Source organism: Aedes aegypti, chromosome 1, assembly GCF_002204515.2.
Source record: "Aedes aegypti strain LVP_AGWG chromosome 1, AaegL5.0 Primary Assembly, whole genome shotgun sequence".
Taxonomy (NCBI): domain Eukaryota; kingdom Metazoa; phylum Arthropoda; class Insecta; order Diptera; family Culicidae; genus Aedes; species Aedes aegypti.
In genome coordinates this window covers 217,288,974-217,306,521 of record NC_035107.1, presented here as the reverse complement: position 1 = coordinate 217,306,521, position 17,548 = coordinate 217,288,974, and the positions used below count along the sequence as shown (strand labels likewise).

The following is a 17,548-nucleotide window of genomic DNA, read 5'->3' as shown; positions in this document are numbered from 1 at the left end:
AGGCAAGTGGTGCGTGTATGTGCAAATTACCTTATTAATTGATTATTTTATGCATATATAAATGCTGTCCGGGTTTGTGAGCCAGTGATTCTAAATCCGGACATAAGGTGATAACGTTACAAATTGCAATTTAAACGCAAATTTGTGAAGAATATTTGTAGAAAATTGGTAGTGACTGAAGAAATAAACATTATAAGTGATACAAGAATAGTTCTACGAAGAAAATCTGCTCGAAACAATGCTAATTGCAATGGTTCTCCTACATAACTTCTGGTATTAAACTACAAGCAAGGAATGGAGGTAATAAAAGCTTGAATTTAATATGAAGTTATGTGTTTCATAGTATAATGTGGCAAGTGCATATAATACGGTTACGGTAATTCAAATCTTTTTCAGTTTAATCGGTTTTCCCGGAGAGGTTTATGGTTTTGAACACTTAAAATAAAGCTGTCCGGATTTTGATTCACCTGCGTCCGGCTGATTGATTCATGTGTCCGGATTTAAGGACATGACAAGCTGAATTATTTTCACGATTTTTGTATAAAAGTTTATTTTTTTTGGTATAATATTCTTCGTTTTCATGATTGTGTGACCTCAAACTAGTTGTATGCAGACCACTCTATGATAAAATAATTAAATGAGGTAGTGAAAAAAGGTCGGGAAGATTTGGCGTGTCTTAAGCGTCCGGATATTGATGCAGCACGGTATAAAATTTCGTGAATTACAGAATTTTTACGGCGTGTGATTGGAATGAAATCCTTCAGTGAAGAAGTACAAAGGTTTTCCATTGTGAAAATAAGTGCCCGGCGAAGTAAGTCACACAGGGGGGCGGGCAGAAACTTGTATCAGAAAGTGGTGTGACTGGTGTCGATCTTTAAGCATGTCTCTCAAATCGTTTTCGTCCATGCACAGTACCAAAAAATAATGTGATTTACGTCTTTTGGGATGCACATAAAAGAAGCGAGCCGAATGACGTAAATTTGTGTCGAATTTCAAATACGTTAGTGTTTGATTCGGGAAATGACGATCTCAGTTCCATCGTTTTCGTGTCCTTTAACATGTAAAATTACATTTTTTGTTCAATTCATCTTCATAGACGCGTTTTTGTGTCGTTTCATCAATTACATCATGTCTCATTCAGTCATAACCAGAATTACGTCCAGAGTAATTTTCATTATTTTTAAGAGTGTGCGATTTCGGTGGAAAAGTGCAAAGTGGATAGTTGAACAGTAGTTTTTTATCGAAACACAGCAGTTTTATTGCATTTTTGGTGTACAAAGGTACAAATCATAACAGCTTTTACAAAATTACACTTGGAAAATGAATATATGTTGCAGGTAAGTTGGAATATCCGACGTAGTGGAACATTTTTAGTTTGATACAACGAATAATAGCACTTACGACGAAGTAGAACGAACCCCTATGTGAACTTATGCCATCCAAAAAGCGTGCCTTCAAAACGGGCCACATGATTTTTTTTTCTTAATTTGCCCAGACATGCGCCACAGATTTGTCTGAATTTGCCTGGCTAGCTCAGCTTTGATGGAGTTTTTTTTTATATAACAACGGTCTGGGGAACACCCTGGCCCACGGATGAGAGGAAAAACATCTGATTCTTGCCCAAGTAGATGAGGCCTGTCCTTCGCAGAGGCTGTACGCAAAACTGGGCGAACCCAGCGAAGGTCTACCGGGGCGAGTTTCCATCCCATTTCGGATCGTTGGCGTTGTCATCCTGCTATCGGAGTGAACCGTTCAGTAGTGATAAAATGCATTCTGTAAGTTTTAGTTCGCGAGTGATGCTTCCCAACCGTCGTCGATCGTAAAGTCGATAGAATACAGCGTGAACGTGTGGATAGTCCTTTGAAGTTTGCCCAGGTCGCGCTTCGTTTGACACATTAATTATTGACGAGTCAGGTTGTTAGTCAAACTGGGGCAAACAGGGCGAGTATTCGCAGTGAGTTAATTGATTCGTATTTGAGACAACCTGAGCTTAAACTGTGCCGGTGCTAACGAGCTACAATGAAGGACTCTGCGCAGCATCATCAGCAGCCATCAAATGGCAAGGATTCGGCGGATAAGGTTGCAGTCGCGGGCTGCAATGGAACAACGACGACGATAGACTGCGATGGCGGTAAGTTGAGCAAGTTTCGCAGGGGGTAATTGAATTTTAGATTCTTGCCTCCCGCGCGCACTGATGGATGGGTTTCAATTTTTCGAATGATGTTGGTCGTGTGAAAGTGTAGCTGTAAAGTTGTTCTCAGCTTTATGAAGTTTTATATTGACATAAATGGAAAAAGTTCGACTCGACTTAAAAAGTTAAAATAGCTCCATGTTAACTTGAATTTATCAAGGTTGCAGTATTGAAAAAATGTTGAACGAATCAAATTGATGAAGCTTAACTATGTGGTTGGATAAGTATTGTTATTTTCTAAAGTCGTTTTTATAAATCGAAAAATAAAAAAATGATAAAAAAAATCTCACAGCTTGATCCTGGCTCTAAGTCTTGTTGGAATTTATTGAAAATTTTGAAAATAACGAAAAAAAACTCAGAAACTTGCTATGCAGTTTCAAAGAAAAAGAACGATTTCAAATTTAAACTTACTATTTTTTTTTTTGAAAAAGTTAGTTTGAATAAAACGATTATTCATATCAGCGAAAATTAAACTTTTGCTAATAATCAACTTTTAAGAGCACAGCAAACAAAAAAATATTGGTCTACGTAACTTTTGGTTGCGTATCAATATTCGGAAGTAACTGAGTACGATCACATCATTTTTTCAATAATATTCTGCTCAAAATGTAATCCCATTCGATCGATGGAAATGCCAAGAAATATATTTAAAGCCGCAACACAAAACTAGTAGCACACTGTAGTCTCATCCCTCAGCATGGTTAGGTGGCCGAAAGGTATACGACTCTCATTTGCTAGACTAGGGTTCAATTCCCGGTCAGATTTTTTAACTCCTCTGTTGTATCGATTGCTAGAGCTCGATTTCCAGAAGTTGCTGGCTGGTTTTATACGCTCAAGTGTAATTGTACATCATATTTGCAACGAGACTGATGTTCAGCTAAAATGACGTTATGTTACAATCAGGGATTGAATCCTGAGAAAATTGAGAGAATCTCTCACGTATCGCTCTCTGTAACTATCATAACATGCTGCACGTTATGAGAGACTGTTTATCGTATACTGCTACAACTTTGATCAGATTGGGGGGATAGTAGTGCATGATAAAACCCCTCTAAACATGCTCCAAGCCTGGGGGACACTATTGCTATTGGAAGTTGGTGGATTGCTTATCGCGCCAGTAAAGAAAAACACCTATCCCCAACGGTAAACAAGCGAGAAAAATGGATTTTATCATCGCTCTTTGTTTGGGGCTCTCGCTCGCTGCTTCCATTTATCAGACTTGTTACACCTTGCGATACAATGACGATCGTGGACCGCAACAGATGGGATGTTTTTCTTTGCTGGTTTTGATCGTGCTTCATACTCAAATGAGAGCGAATCTTGCAATGCCTGGTTACAATATATTTTTGCTGTGTGTAACGAATTTAAGTATTTCCAACAAATATCAATGCTATTCAACATATCTTAATGTTCTGGACATAGGAAATGCTGTTGTTGTTTTATGATGTGACGAGCCGTCATGTTTATCACAATACAAGTGCTCCAAGACAATGATTAAATCGACTTGTTAAATTAGGATAAAGTTGTGTATTGCATACATCGCGTCAAGACTCTAAGGTGATGATTGAGTTCACTGTTTTTCCGTTGTGAAAAAAGAAGCCAAAACTTAAGGTGACACGGGAGACCGTGTTATTTTTTTTTTGTCTCACTCTAACAATTATCATCAAAACTTTGTGGAAGCAAATCTCGAGTTTTAGTGAACCGATGAAGCTGAAAATATATTGGGTTGTGCACTACATATATAGAATCATAGTGATACATTTTTCGCATCGACATATGGAGTGGTTCTTGGGATTTGCTTCTTCAAATGGATAGGGTGATTATGATGACATCCCGTGAGGCCTTAATGCTAGTAAAAGCTGCATGATGATGTGGATGCTAGAACTATGAAATCATTTACTTAGTACGATTATTAGGGCTCGAAGCAAAACAAAAACCATATGATTCGAAGAGTCGACCAGTTGTTGCAAAGAATGCAGGCTTTAAGATCGGGAGACGCCTGAAGACAAAATACATTTTTATGCTTTCATAAATTATAATTTTTTCTGTAATCCTGTTCAATTTTCACGTTTTATAATCACATTATTTATGTAATTTTTTTTAAAGACATTTTTAATCAAAATAGTTCCTATCTCATTACGTTAAAAAGCTATTGCTTTCTAAAATCCTTTCATTCACCTAAAAAATAATTTACGCTAGAAGCAACATAGATACCTTATACATTAGCTCTATTAGCTTGGATGTGGATGGCGTATATCTTATTCTAATGTTATATAAAAACTAGCTTACCCAACGTGGCTAGCCACGTCCCAACGAAATTTTAAAGTAAAAGGCTATGTAGGGTCGGGGCCCAGATAGCCGTAGCGGTAAACGCGCAGCAATTCAGCAAGACCAAGCTGAGGGTCGTGGGTTCGAATCCCGCCGGTCGAGGATCTTTTCGGGTTGGAAATTTTCTCGACTTCCCAGGGCATAGAGTATCTTCGTACCTGCCACACGATATACACATGCAAAAATGGTCTTTGGCATAGTAAGCTCTCAGTTAATAACTGTGGAAGTGCTCATATGAACACTACTCTGAGAAGCAGGCTCTGTCCCAGTGGGGACGTAACGCCAGAAAGAAGAAGAAGCTATGTAGGGTAACCAATATATTTTAGACCTCTATACATTTTGGATCCTCTGAGTAATTTTCCAACAAAATTCCCAGTTTAAATCAAAAGTCCAACTCAGTTTGCATCTTTTTTGGGTGGATAGGACTGTTGTACACTTGCATCAAGCGTTTGCGCATGGAAAATATCTTTATAATGACTAAAATTAATTAGATTCAATCGGTTCACCCACGCAACCGTTACAACACGTTACACACTGAAATTGAAGACGTCTAAAATTTCACGAATTTAAACAATAACTTTTTTCAAATTTCTAGGCTAAAAGCATACAATTCCTTCAGTTTTCCATTGTTAATCGATTTATTGGACTATGCGCAAGATATTGAACAAACAGTTTCTAATGCTTTGTCCCCAATCGAATGTAAACGCCAATGGTCCAAAATATAAACTTTGTGGGTCCAAAATGTATCGAGGCGTCCAAAATAATGAAAAATAATGCTTCATAATTCCATTATTTTGCTCTTATTTTAGATTATACATTACCATGTGCGTATTTTTATCTCAAAGAGGAAACTTTTTTCCACATTTTGGCATATTCATTGCCTTGGTTAAGCTTTGCAATAAATTATATGGGACGAAAACCCAAAATCACTTCCTTAAGTGGTCCAAAATACGACCGTTACCCTAGGAGAATTTACGTATTCTCGGTAGTCTAAGCCGATCAGCAGAATTACGCGTTTGTATTTTTATATTCATGCGCTGCTCAATCCTCTATCGATTCACATCAACAGACTTGTAAAAAGCTTTTTTTGGAAACGTTTTTTACAACGATTCGACCATCTCCTGTCAGTGTGACTATTCTCGGAAATCTCGTCAGGAGGAAGCTGACAGAATGAAGAATCATCTGAATGTTTTCAATTGTGTATTATGATAGGAAAATGCTGTGTATTTGGTGTCTGGAATTCGATTGTCAGCCTGAACAGCCTGAAATTCTGTTATAGTGTTTCATTTTTGTGAAACATTTCAAATGCTCCAGTATATTCTATGAATTGAAGTGTAGAATTTTCTGCTGAATCTGTAGCTGTTGCTGTTGCATCAGGGAGGACGGACCATCGGCTCATAGAATTATCAAAGCGTGCAACAGGAATGCTTTGCAAAGTTGTGTTCAGAGACCATAATCGTAACAATAAAATTTTATTTTTACAGATAACTCTTCCTTACTCGATATTCTGTATCTCGATATCGAGTTAGAGAACCATACCAAATGTTGGTTTTCATGGCTAACTCGATAGTCCCTTGGATCGCAATTGCACTGGTTTTGTGTTCTGTAACTCGATACATCCCTAACTTGATGGTCCCTGTAGCATGCTTCAATGAGTCAATATCGTCTTGGAACTTAGGTTGGAATTGACGAAACGCGTTCTGAATTAAACATTAAACCATGACAATCAACTGATGACATCCTGTAGTGCTATTTATCTATGACAGCATCCGAGCTAACAAAACTTTGGCCCTTTTCAGGGCCACCGAATGTGCGTAAAAGAGTTAAGAGTAATTTTTTCCGACTTTATTTATCACATTGCCAAGATATGAATAATATTTCTCTCAAACCATAAGATCACCAAAGCGATGACTGGAGCTTTCATTAGAATGCTCGAATAACTTTCTATAGATACATTGCTGTTAAATAATCTTTATGAAGTGAAATTTCACTTTTGCATAGATAAAGATGACGAATGATTGACTAAATTGTAATGTTTATACAAAACGTACTCACGTTCATCGGATAAAGATACTGTAAATTTGGGACATGATTAATCGTACACTAGGCTGCAAATCGTTATATGTAATATTTCAATATTGACCTGTTTACCAGATTTCGGCTTCCATTGTCCTGCGATCACTACTACTGCGCGCCGTCCAAGCCACCAAAACAGTTGACAGCTAGTACTCGTAGCATTCGGACCTATTCAGAATTCCTCCCGCGCAATTTCGACAAAAATGAGTGTTGTTCGAAAAAACACTTTGGTGGTAGATTTTAGTGTTCTTCCGTCGCGACCAGATGTGGCCAAAGTGCAGCATTTTCTGGAATGCGAGTTAAAATTGGATCTTTCGGATGCCAAAAGTGTCCAGCTGCATAACACCCGTAAATGCGTTTTCATTGAAATGGTGGACCGTGCCACAGCGCAACGCTATGAAAACGCACACAACATCAAGCGAGTTTTTACTTGTAAGGGGCCGTTCAAATATTACGTAACGCAACAGGGGGAGGGAGGGGGTCTTCCATTGTGTTACGGTTCATACAAAAATTTATAATTTTCCATACAAAAGCTGTTACGTGGGGGTGGGAGGGGGTCTAAAATTGACAAATTTTGTGTTACGTAATATTTGAATGAACCCTAAAGACAAGCAATTCAAAATCCCTGTGTATGTGGATAGCGAGGCAGTGAGTGTTCGTGTGCATGATCTTCCTCCATCCGTACCACATACGACGGTCGGTAATTTCATGATGCGGTTCGGAGAGGTGCTTTCGATACAAAGCGAGCGTTGGAGGCACTACTTTCCTGGATAACCGAATGGAGTTCGTGTACTGCAAATGAAGATTAAACATCTTATTCCGTCATTTCTAACAATCGCCAATGAGATCTGTTACGTGGAGCACCCGAACCAGATCAAAACCTGCAAGCGGTGTGCCCGAGCAGAACATCTGAAGCAGAAATGCATAGATGTAGACGTCCAAACAAACACAATCACGACGCAAGGAGCAACCGGTACAGCAGCACCAGTAATCGAACAAAAATTCAGTGAGGCTGATTTTCCACCGATAATCAACGACCAACCACCTAAATCTACGTGCTCCAAACATACACTTGATTCGACAACCATACCTACGGTCACCGAGAAACAAACAGAGCAACACAACACGAGTGAAAGCGACGACGATGACAACGACGGGAACGACAGTTCATCCTCCACATACAAGGCCCACGATGGTAGCAACAAGCGACGACTGTCAACTAGGCTTAGGGAGAAGAAAAAAATATGTTCTGATAATGGAACACAGTCTGTTTGTGATACCGATTTGCATGTTGTTTCGAATAAGAAAAAAAAAGCAATAATCGGCCCCGTTAAGCCTCCGGGCGTTTGGGCCTTCTAAATAAACGTTTTTGAAAAATAAAAAAGCCACCAAACATACAAGCTTTAGTTGCTACTGGCGGCAATATGATGGAACTATCCAGACCAAGGTATCTAGAAAGGAGGTAATCCAATCTGCCAGATTCTTCATTTCGTCATTTTGAAACAACAAGTGACAGCTGGCGACTTTGTTTTGGGTGAGTTTCAAGCCGCGACAAGAAGGCTCATGGATGCGCGAGAAAATTTTCACTCAACTGCTGTTACTAACAGTAAACAACCCCTAACAATTCCATAGAAACGTTAGATGGAAGAACAGAGTACACAAACCCGCCAGCTAACCAGCTCGCCAGCTGTCACTTCCACTCAGGGTGGGTGTACGGCTGTCAACTTCAAACAAAGCTCCCCTAATAATCATCTCTCATGCGAGCCGACCCAAACAGCACAGGTCGAAACGCGAGCCACGCCAGACAGCAAATGCTGATGCATTACAACACTCAAACAGCGGGATGCCTAGCAACGTTGTGAGCCAAACGAATACACCCACAAAACATGAACGGTAGGCGAACCTCGTTGCATATGGACCGATGCACGAGTTCATGAATTTGACGTTTGAGCGGTGCCGAATTCACTCGTTGCCATGGTCACGTAAATAACACGGCACCACTCAAAAGTCAAATAGTGAACTCTTGCATCGGTCCATACCCCCATGCTTCCACTTCCCCTGCAGCTGACCTTACTTCTCACCCACTGACTCAATGTCATATATAGCTGGTCCGGCTCTTAGTATGTGTTTGCTTGTATTAGTCACGAAAAAGATGTAAACAAAACGATCAGCTGATGGTGACGACAAGGCTGTGAAAAATTTTGTTCGCAGCTTTCTCAACGTGACGTCATCTTCGGCTACTTCGTGAACTTTCGGCTCGCCGAAGTTGGCATTGCACAACTACCACTTCAAAACTGATGTTATCACAAATACTAATTTGATGTTCGCCCACACCTCTAAATACCCCACATCGCCACTGACTGATTAGATTGCTGAACCTCCCTTCAATAAATCTTGATCCAGACCAAGGCAACAAACATAGCTGGATACTCGCGCCGTTGTTACGTAAATACAGTTATTAAACAGTACATGCAGAATTTCTTAATCAATAATTGACGTTCTACTGCTCAGGGCTAGTAGAGCATTTCATAAAAGAGTTTTAAAATAGAGAATATACGAATAATGGAACTTCTTTCCTTATTTCCGCCATACAAAACAATCAATTATCGCACACCGTACGAGGTTTTTTACCGCCGACCTTTAATATTGTAAGGTACACGGGTAAGATTTCAAAAAGATTTGCTTCGATATAACTCCGACCCAATTTGTTATACTGGCGGTGCGGCATCATGTAAGCGTGCTGTGCTCATCCGAATTGCTTACATTATAGTGGCTAAGGATTTTATTTTCATGGAGCTCTATATTATAATATCTATCTAATATAAGCTATAAGAATCATAAAAATCTCTGGGTTTAGTAATAGATAACAGTCTCAGTTCCATTAGATTTTTATTCCTAAAAAAGCAATCTTTCTCTGTTTATTCCTATTCAAGAGAGTGCTTTTAAATATTTTGAAAGTTTCTTCACGTGCAATATTTTTGTGGAATCGGTACAAGTGAAATTTCGCTTATGACACGGAAGTATAAGCGTGAATCCAGAAAGCGAAGTGGGAATGATCATTGGATTTTTTTCAATGTTTAGCTTCTCGGTGTACATCTTCCAAGCCCTGAAATTGAATCATTTTCACTTTCGGGACATCATTGCCGTACTACACCATCAACATTATTATCTGAATCAATGGCCCTTCAAGAGTTTGATTATGAGTTGCTTCGAATAATATTTCTCAAAACGAATATCAATATTTCACTCTAATCAATTTTGGAATAATCGAAATATGCTGCATTAAACTGAACTTTATGCAAATCCGCCCAAAACAATCGGCCCTTCATGAAGATCATTTTCGAAAGCAGATTCATTTTCAACCAGCCTTCGGTTATCCAACGTCAACACTGCGGTCGTGTCTTGCGTGTGTCTCCAACTTTTTTCCTCCGGGGATTTTCTCCAGGAATTCATTAACAAATTCCTCCGAAGACTATCTCCAAAAATTCCTTCGGAGATCTTCTAGAAGACGCATTCGGAGATTTTCTCCTGATATTTCTCTGGGGATTTGTACCAGGAATTACTCTGGAGATTTCCTCCGGAGTTTTTCTCCAGGGACTTTCTCAGTAGATCTCCTTCAAGGATTCCTTCGAGGATATTCCCCTAGAACTCCTCAATGGATTTTTAATATAATTTTCTCCGAGAATTCCGTCCAATATTTCCTCTGAGGATTTTTTCCATGAAATTCTCCGTGGTTATCCGCCAAGAATTCCTCCGGGGATTTCCTCCAAGGACTCATTTGGAGATTTATTCCAAGAATTCCTTCAAGCATTTCCCCTTAAGAATTCCTTCGGAGATTTCAAGGATTCCTCCGGGGATATTCTCAAACATTTCTCCAAGGAATTTCCTCAGGGGAATTCCGATGACAATTCCTCCGGTGATTTCGACAAGGGATTCCTCCGGAAATTTCATTAAGAAATTCTCTCGGCATTCGGGGATTTCCTCCGAGAATTCCAAGGATTCCTCCTAAGATATCCCCCAAAAACTCCTCCGGACATTTTTTCCAGGAATTGCTCAGGGGAATTCCAGTAGCAACACCTCCTGGGATTTCGTTCAGGACTCCACCCGGAATCCTTACGCAGCTCCCCCGCGAATACTCCACTGGAAATTCCTTCCAAAATTCATCCGGAGTTTCTCCCGGAACTTTTCCGGAGTTCCTCCAGGATTTTCACCATACTTCCTTCAAGAGTTTCCGTGCAAGTTGCTCCAAGAATCACGCTGGCTGTTCCACCAGGAATTCTACCGGAGTTCGTCCAAGAATCCCGACAGGTGTTCATCCAGGAATGCTCTTGGGTTTTTTCCAGGATCCCACGAGAGTTCCTTCATAAATTCCTATAGGAGATCTTCCAAGAATTTCTAAGGATTCCAGGAGTTCCTCAAAAATTCTTATCGAGAGTTCCTCCATCAGAGTGATTAAATTCTATTCATTTCAATTATACTTAAAATACTATTCATTTTCACCGTTTTGAAATATCTTCTACAGACTCCCTTTACTTTTAGGTCACATTACCGATAAAGCCATAACAGAATATTACTAGAAGGTTTGAAATTTGAAAAAATGTTGAAGTTGTTGAAATGTATTAAAATTTTACTGTTTTTCACATTTAAATTGCAATTTGGGTTGTATTTTGTCAAACTAAAGTTTAAACATTAAAAAAATATGTATTCTATATCTCGATATCTTCCTAACTGGATTTGATTAAAATCATGACTCTTAAATGATTTAACCAAATCTGTGAGGGAATTCATTGAGGCCAGCCAGACATTATTTCAATTTAGTGTTAGGTTTGCCAAACTTTTAAAGTATACGTAAGTGTACAGAATTGTCAAATTAAACCAAGCATTGAAAATGAAAATAAAGAGTGTGACTAGCAAGTTGCAACAGCGATGGAATACAGTCAACTCTTCATACCATGATATTGAAGGGACCATCGAGCTAGACCGGTATCGAGTCACGGAACACAAAACCAAATGCAAATGCGGTCCTATTTAGGGAGCATCGAGGTTGCCATGAAAACCAACTTTTACTATGATTCTCTTACTCGATATCGATGTAAGAAATATTGAGTAAGGGAGAGTTAACTGTTCTTGAATATGTGAATTTGAAATTCTCGTCCAAGAATTCTAAAGTTGTTACTACGATAATTCCTTCGGAGCTCCACCAGGAACTCCTATGGGGTTGTTCCATGGCTTTTCAAGGAGTTCTTTATGTTTTCCTTCAGAAATTTCTCGGATTTCCTCTATAAATTTTTCGGAGCTCTTCCAGGAATTCCTTTGAAAATGCTCCAAGATATGCTCGAGTTCTTCAGGAATTTCTTCGGAGTTTCTCTGAAAGGTATTCCGCAGTTCCTCCAGCAATTGCTTCGGAGTCCCTTGCAGGATTTCCTTTGAAGACCCCCCAAAAATTTCATGGAATCCCTCATGGAATGTCTTCGGAGTTCTTCATTGAATTTTTTTGAAGTTCCTCCGGGAGATCCTTCAGATTTAATGCGGGAATTGTCTTGGGGCTCCATCGAGAATTTATTCGGATTTTCTTTACATTTACTTATGGACTTTTTCTACAGGAATTCTTTAGTGTTTGCCTTGTAGTTCTTTGGAAATCCTCTGGAGTTCCACCACAAATTTTGCTGAAGTTACTTCGGAAAATTCTCTACATTTCATCCAGGAAATCGTCCAGAGTTTCCCACAAAATTTCTCAAGAATTCAAAGGTGAATTCCTCTAGACGTTCTCCAGTAACTCCTCCAGAGTTCCTCGTGCAATTTCTGCGGAGTTCCTCCAGGATTTTTTTAAGTTCTTCTTTGAGGATTTGATTATGATATTCTTCCAGGAATTCCTTGGAAGCTTTTTTAACAGAATTTATCCGCCCATTTAGAATTTATTCCTCCAGAAATTTATCCGGAGATTTGCACCAAGAATTTCTCCGAGGATTTTCTCCATATATTCTTACGGGATTTTTTTCCAAGATTTCCTCCGGGGATTTTCTCCAGGAATTCATTAACAAATTCCTCCGAAGATTATCTCCAAAAATTCCTTCGGAGATCTTCCAGAAGATGCAATCAGAGATTTCCTCCTGATATTTCTCTGGGGATTTGTACCAGGAATTACTCTGGAGATTTCCTCCGGAGTTTTTCTCTAGGGACTTTCTCAGTAGATCTCCTTCAAGGATTCCTTCAAGGAAATTCCCCTAGAACTCCTCAATGGATTTTTAGTATAATTTTCTCCGAGGATTCCGTCCAATATTCCCTCTGGGGATTTTTTCCATGAAATTATCCGCCAAGAATTCCTCCAGGGATTTCCTTCAAGGACTCATTTGGAGATTTATTCCAAGAATTCCTCCCAGGATTTCCCCCCAGTCAGTTTTCGGGGGGTTTCTCCAAGAAGTCCTTTGGGGATTTTGTTCAGAAATTCTTTTGGGGTTTTCCTCCATGATTTCCTTTCGGAAATTCATCGAAAAATTCCGAAGGGGATTTTCTTCAGAAATTCATAAGAGGATGTTTTCAGAGAATTTATTCGGACTTTTTCTCCAGGAATTTCACAGAAGATTTGCACCAGGAATTTCTCCGGAGATTTCCTCCAAGAATTCCTCCGGAGATTTCAAGGATTCCTCCAGGAATATCCTAAAGCACTTCTGCAAGGAATTTCCTCAGGGAAATTCCAATGACAATTCCTCCGGAAATTTCATTAGGAAATTCTTTCGGCATTCGGGGATTTCCTCCGAGAATTCCAAGGATTCCTCCTAAGATATCCCCCAAAAACTCCTCCGGACATTTTCTCCAGGAATTGCTCAAGGGAATACCTCCTGGGATTTCGTTCAGGACTCCACCCGGAATCCTAACGCAGCTCCCCCGCGAATACTCCACTGGAAATTCCTTCCAAAATTCATCCGGAGTTTCTCCCGGAACTTTTCCGGAGTTCCTCCAGGATTTTCACCATACTTCCTTCAAGAGTTTCCGTGCAAGTTGCTCCAAGCATCACGCTGGCAGTTCCACCAGGAATTCTACCGGAGTTCGTCCAAGAATCCCGACAGGTGTTCATCCAGGAATGCTCTTAGGTTTTTTTCCAGGATCCCCCGAGAGTTCCTTCATAAATTCCTATAGGAGATCTTCCAAGAATTTCTAAGGATTCCAGGAGTTCCTCAAAAATTCTTATCGAGAGTTCCTCCATCAGAGTGATTAAATTCTATTAATTTCAATTATACTTAAAATACTATTCATTTACACCGTTTTAAAATATCTTCTACAGACTCCCTTGACCTTTATGTCACATTACCGATAAAGCCATAACAGAATATTACTAGAAGGTTTGAAATTTGAAAAAATGTTGAAGTTGTTAAAATGTATTAAAATTTTACTGTTTTTCACATTAAAATTGCTATTTGGATTGTATTTTGTCAAACTAAAGTTTAAACATTAAAAAAATATGTATTCTATATCTCGATATCTTCCTAACTAGATTTGATTATTTGAGGCCAGCCAGACATTATTTCAATTTAGTGTTAGGTTTGCCAAACTTTTAAAGTATACGTAAGTGTACAGAATTGTCAAATTAAACCAAGCATTGAAAATGAAAATAAAGAGTGTGACTAGCAAGTTGCAACAGCGATGGAATACAGTCAACTCTTCATACCATGATATTGAAGGGACCATCGAGCTAGACCGGTATCGAGTCACGGAACACAAAACCAAATGCAAATGCGGTCCTATTTAGGGAGCATCGAGGTTGCCATGAAAACCAACTTTTACTATGATTCTCTTACTCGATATCGATGTAAGAAATATTGAGTAAGGGAGAGTTAACTGTTCTTGAATATGTGAATTTGAAATTCTCGATAATCGAGATAATGCATTTATTGATATTAGCTCAAAATAAATTGTTTCTCTGTGAAAAGAAGACAGACCCAATTGAAATGTTAAGCAAGGTTCTTCGACCAGTGGTGGAAAAGTTCGCATTACGAAGCAGCTCACGAGTGTATACTAATGCATAAAAAACATCACAGACTCGCGAACTGGCTGGGTGCGAGTAAGTCCTCACCTGTCTACTCGGGAAAACATATCAAAAGAAGTAGCAACAAGCTCGGGAACGTTTACTCGCGAGTAACCGAGCAAGGTGTGATTTATAATGTTTTTTTCTTATACATTAATTGTATAACCATCAAATCGATAGTAAACAACTAGTTTGTTGTCAAAACCCCTTGGAAACCATATTTCTCGGAGAGGACGCACCTTTTTTCCCAAAAGTACAATATGACTCTGAACAGCTCTGAACATGATCATGGAATACTTTAGCTTCGGTTACTTGGGAGCACGACAGATGCGAGTCAACCAACGCTCTGACACTCGGGAGCGTTTGGCTTTGTTATTGTTCCAGTTCAGCAGAAATGTTCGTCACTTTCCATCACTGTCTTCGACCGTTCTACTTTGATCAAGGTAGAATAATCGACCATAGACATAAAGCAAGGAAACGACCAATATATTGCTGTTTACGTCGTCTTTCAGCCGACCTTGACAATTATATGTAGTATGTATGTATAGAAGTTTCCATAAGTTAACTTATCTAAGAATTATGCTTTGTTCCTATTGGGACGTAACTGCAAAAAAAAAGAAGTGCCTGTAATCCAGTAATGGTTTAAAGTGGGTAGACACCCCACTATAAACCAAAACCACACTAATGCCAGGGTCCCGATAACCGTAGCGGTAAATGTGCAGCTATTCAGCTAGACCTCGCTGAGGGATCGTGGGTTCGAATCGAGCCGGTCAAGAATCTTTTGAGGTTGAAAATTTTCTCGACTCCCAGAGCATGCGACTCCCAGAGCGTGGTTGCCACACGAAATATGCCAAGTGGTAAATTGATAAATAAGCTTTGTGTTTTCAAGTACTCTGTGAAAGTGCTCATAACAATACTTAACTGAAAATCAGGCTCTAACCCAATTGAAACATAATGCCAAAAAAGAAGAAGAACGCTAATACCACTTGATTGCCTAATCTGACCCAGTCGAAGCCTATGGGTTGTAAAATGGTTCGTCTTTCCTGACTCATAGTGCCTGCCACCAGATACGGAGACTAACAAGATCCATAGAAAGCTCTCGGTTAATAATCGTGGAAGTGGCCATAAAACACAAGCAAACCAACTGAAATGCAATCAGACAGTTTCTGTACTACGAAAACGCCCCAAACGGTCAGCCAGAGTAAACTTTTTCTCCTCACCACAGCAACATCAATCAGGCAAAGTTGGATATTTGAGTTGAATTATCTGTGCAGATTGTAAGATTAGATTGTTGTTCAGTTCCGTATGGAAAAGAAGAATATTTGCACTAATCTTTCCGGGAGCGGATATCAAAGGGGATGTTTGCTTGCTGATAACGAAAGTACAACAAAAATTAAACGCATTTCTCAGTATGGTCGGGTGAGTTTTAGCTCTTGCTTTGGGAAAACCAATATCGTGATAATCTGGATCAGATTTTTAATGAGTTTTCTAGGATAAAAATGATTTTTTTCTCGTGAAAAACACTCTGTCAAGCACTCAAATATCACTTTCAGTAAATTAGAAAAATCCAACTCAATTTCCAAGAATTTAAAATCATATTTGTCAAGATATGCTCCAGAAAATCATCTTACGGTCTTCGGTTGCATCACTCTTCTCCATTATCCATAATAGCTTGCAAGAAGCTGTAGAGTAGAACATTCAGCTGCTGTAAATATAAAGAAGCAATGAGGAAAAAAAGTTTTCAATTTCAGTGTGCAAGTAAGCACAAACGAGGCTAACAACCGACGAACAGATAATGCTTGCCACTGACAGCAGTTGGCTTTAATAACTTGGACATTTCTCTTCGGTACACTTAGACCACCATTTAAATAGAGTAAAGTGTGGCAAAAGTTCGATTGGGGCAAGAGTTTCTTTTTAAGATTTATAGCTCCATTTCAAACAAATGCACTATGGTCCAGAAATCAGTTTTACGCGGAAAGATGCATTTTGAGCTTTAGAATGAAACATTAGACAAAAACGGTCTTCCACAAAGTTGTTTGTATTAGTAAGGTCCTTTGTTCGGTGTTATTGAAAATTAGGGTGGACCACATTTTCATAGAAATTGTGTAACTAACTTTCTTATTTGTAGAAATTATATTATACATCCTTCAGCAGAGTTTTAGACCATTCAATTTCAAGCAACTTTGCCAAAAAAAGTTTTTTTGTATCTCTTAAATTGATCGATTTAGAGCTATTTTCCTACGGTGACATAGGGTGGTCCGAACAAAACTGGTTTTCTGGCTCTAGAGTTTTCAATTCAAATTTCTCATCAAAGTAGTCTATGAAACACTTTTAGAGCTCTAAAAAATGCGTAATTTGGTGAGTGAAGGAACTCGCTATCTTCTTCCGTTTGGGAGTTATTGTTGTTTTTCTCTCAAAAACACGCCTACTTTGATTGTCAATATCTCTGATTGGGGCAAATATAAAAAATATCTTTTGACGGCATTTAAAAGGCAAAATGAAATTGTATATTATATCAAAAAATTACAGATGTGTTATTTTTGTAACTCTTATAAAATGTCTTTAAAAACCAATATTTTTTATCACAAAAACTTCAATAACTTTTGAACTAAAATAGATATCATCAATCTTTTTGCATGAAAATTTGCGTTTTATTAATTTCTAAAAGTCGTTCATAGACGACTTTGACGAGAAACTAATATTAAAAAAAACTAGAGTTGAAAAACTTATTTTTGTTGGACCACCCTGCGATGATTAGGAAAAATTGCTCTAAATTGGACAAATTTCGAGCTACAGAAAAACTTTTTTTGGCAAAGTTGGTCAAAATTTCAAGTTCTTCCGCTTTGCCTAAGAGTATATACCAGTATTTTTGCAAATAAAAAAGTTGAATATATGATTTGTGTGATATTGTGGGCCACCCTAGTTTTAAA

General features: G+C 38.7%; 1 protein-coding gene across 1 annotated transcript in view; it reads left to right on the top strand.

Annotated features, from left to right (window-relative positions):
• The first annotated feature begins 1,620 nt into the window (after positions 1-1,620).
• The window catches only part of LOC5569242 (synaptic vesicle glycoprotein 2A), a 158,754-nt gene continuing 142,826 nt past the window's right edge, over positions 1,621-17,548 (top strand). The window contains exon 1 of the mRNA XM_021857583.1: positions 1,621-2,131. Coding sequence (XP_021713275.1) covers positions 2,020-2,131 — 112 coding nt within the window. The 5' untranslated portion in view covers positions 1,621-2,019. The remainder of the gene's footprint in view (positions 2,132-17,548) is intronic.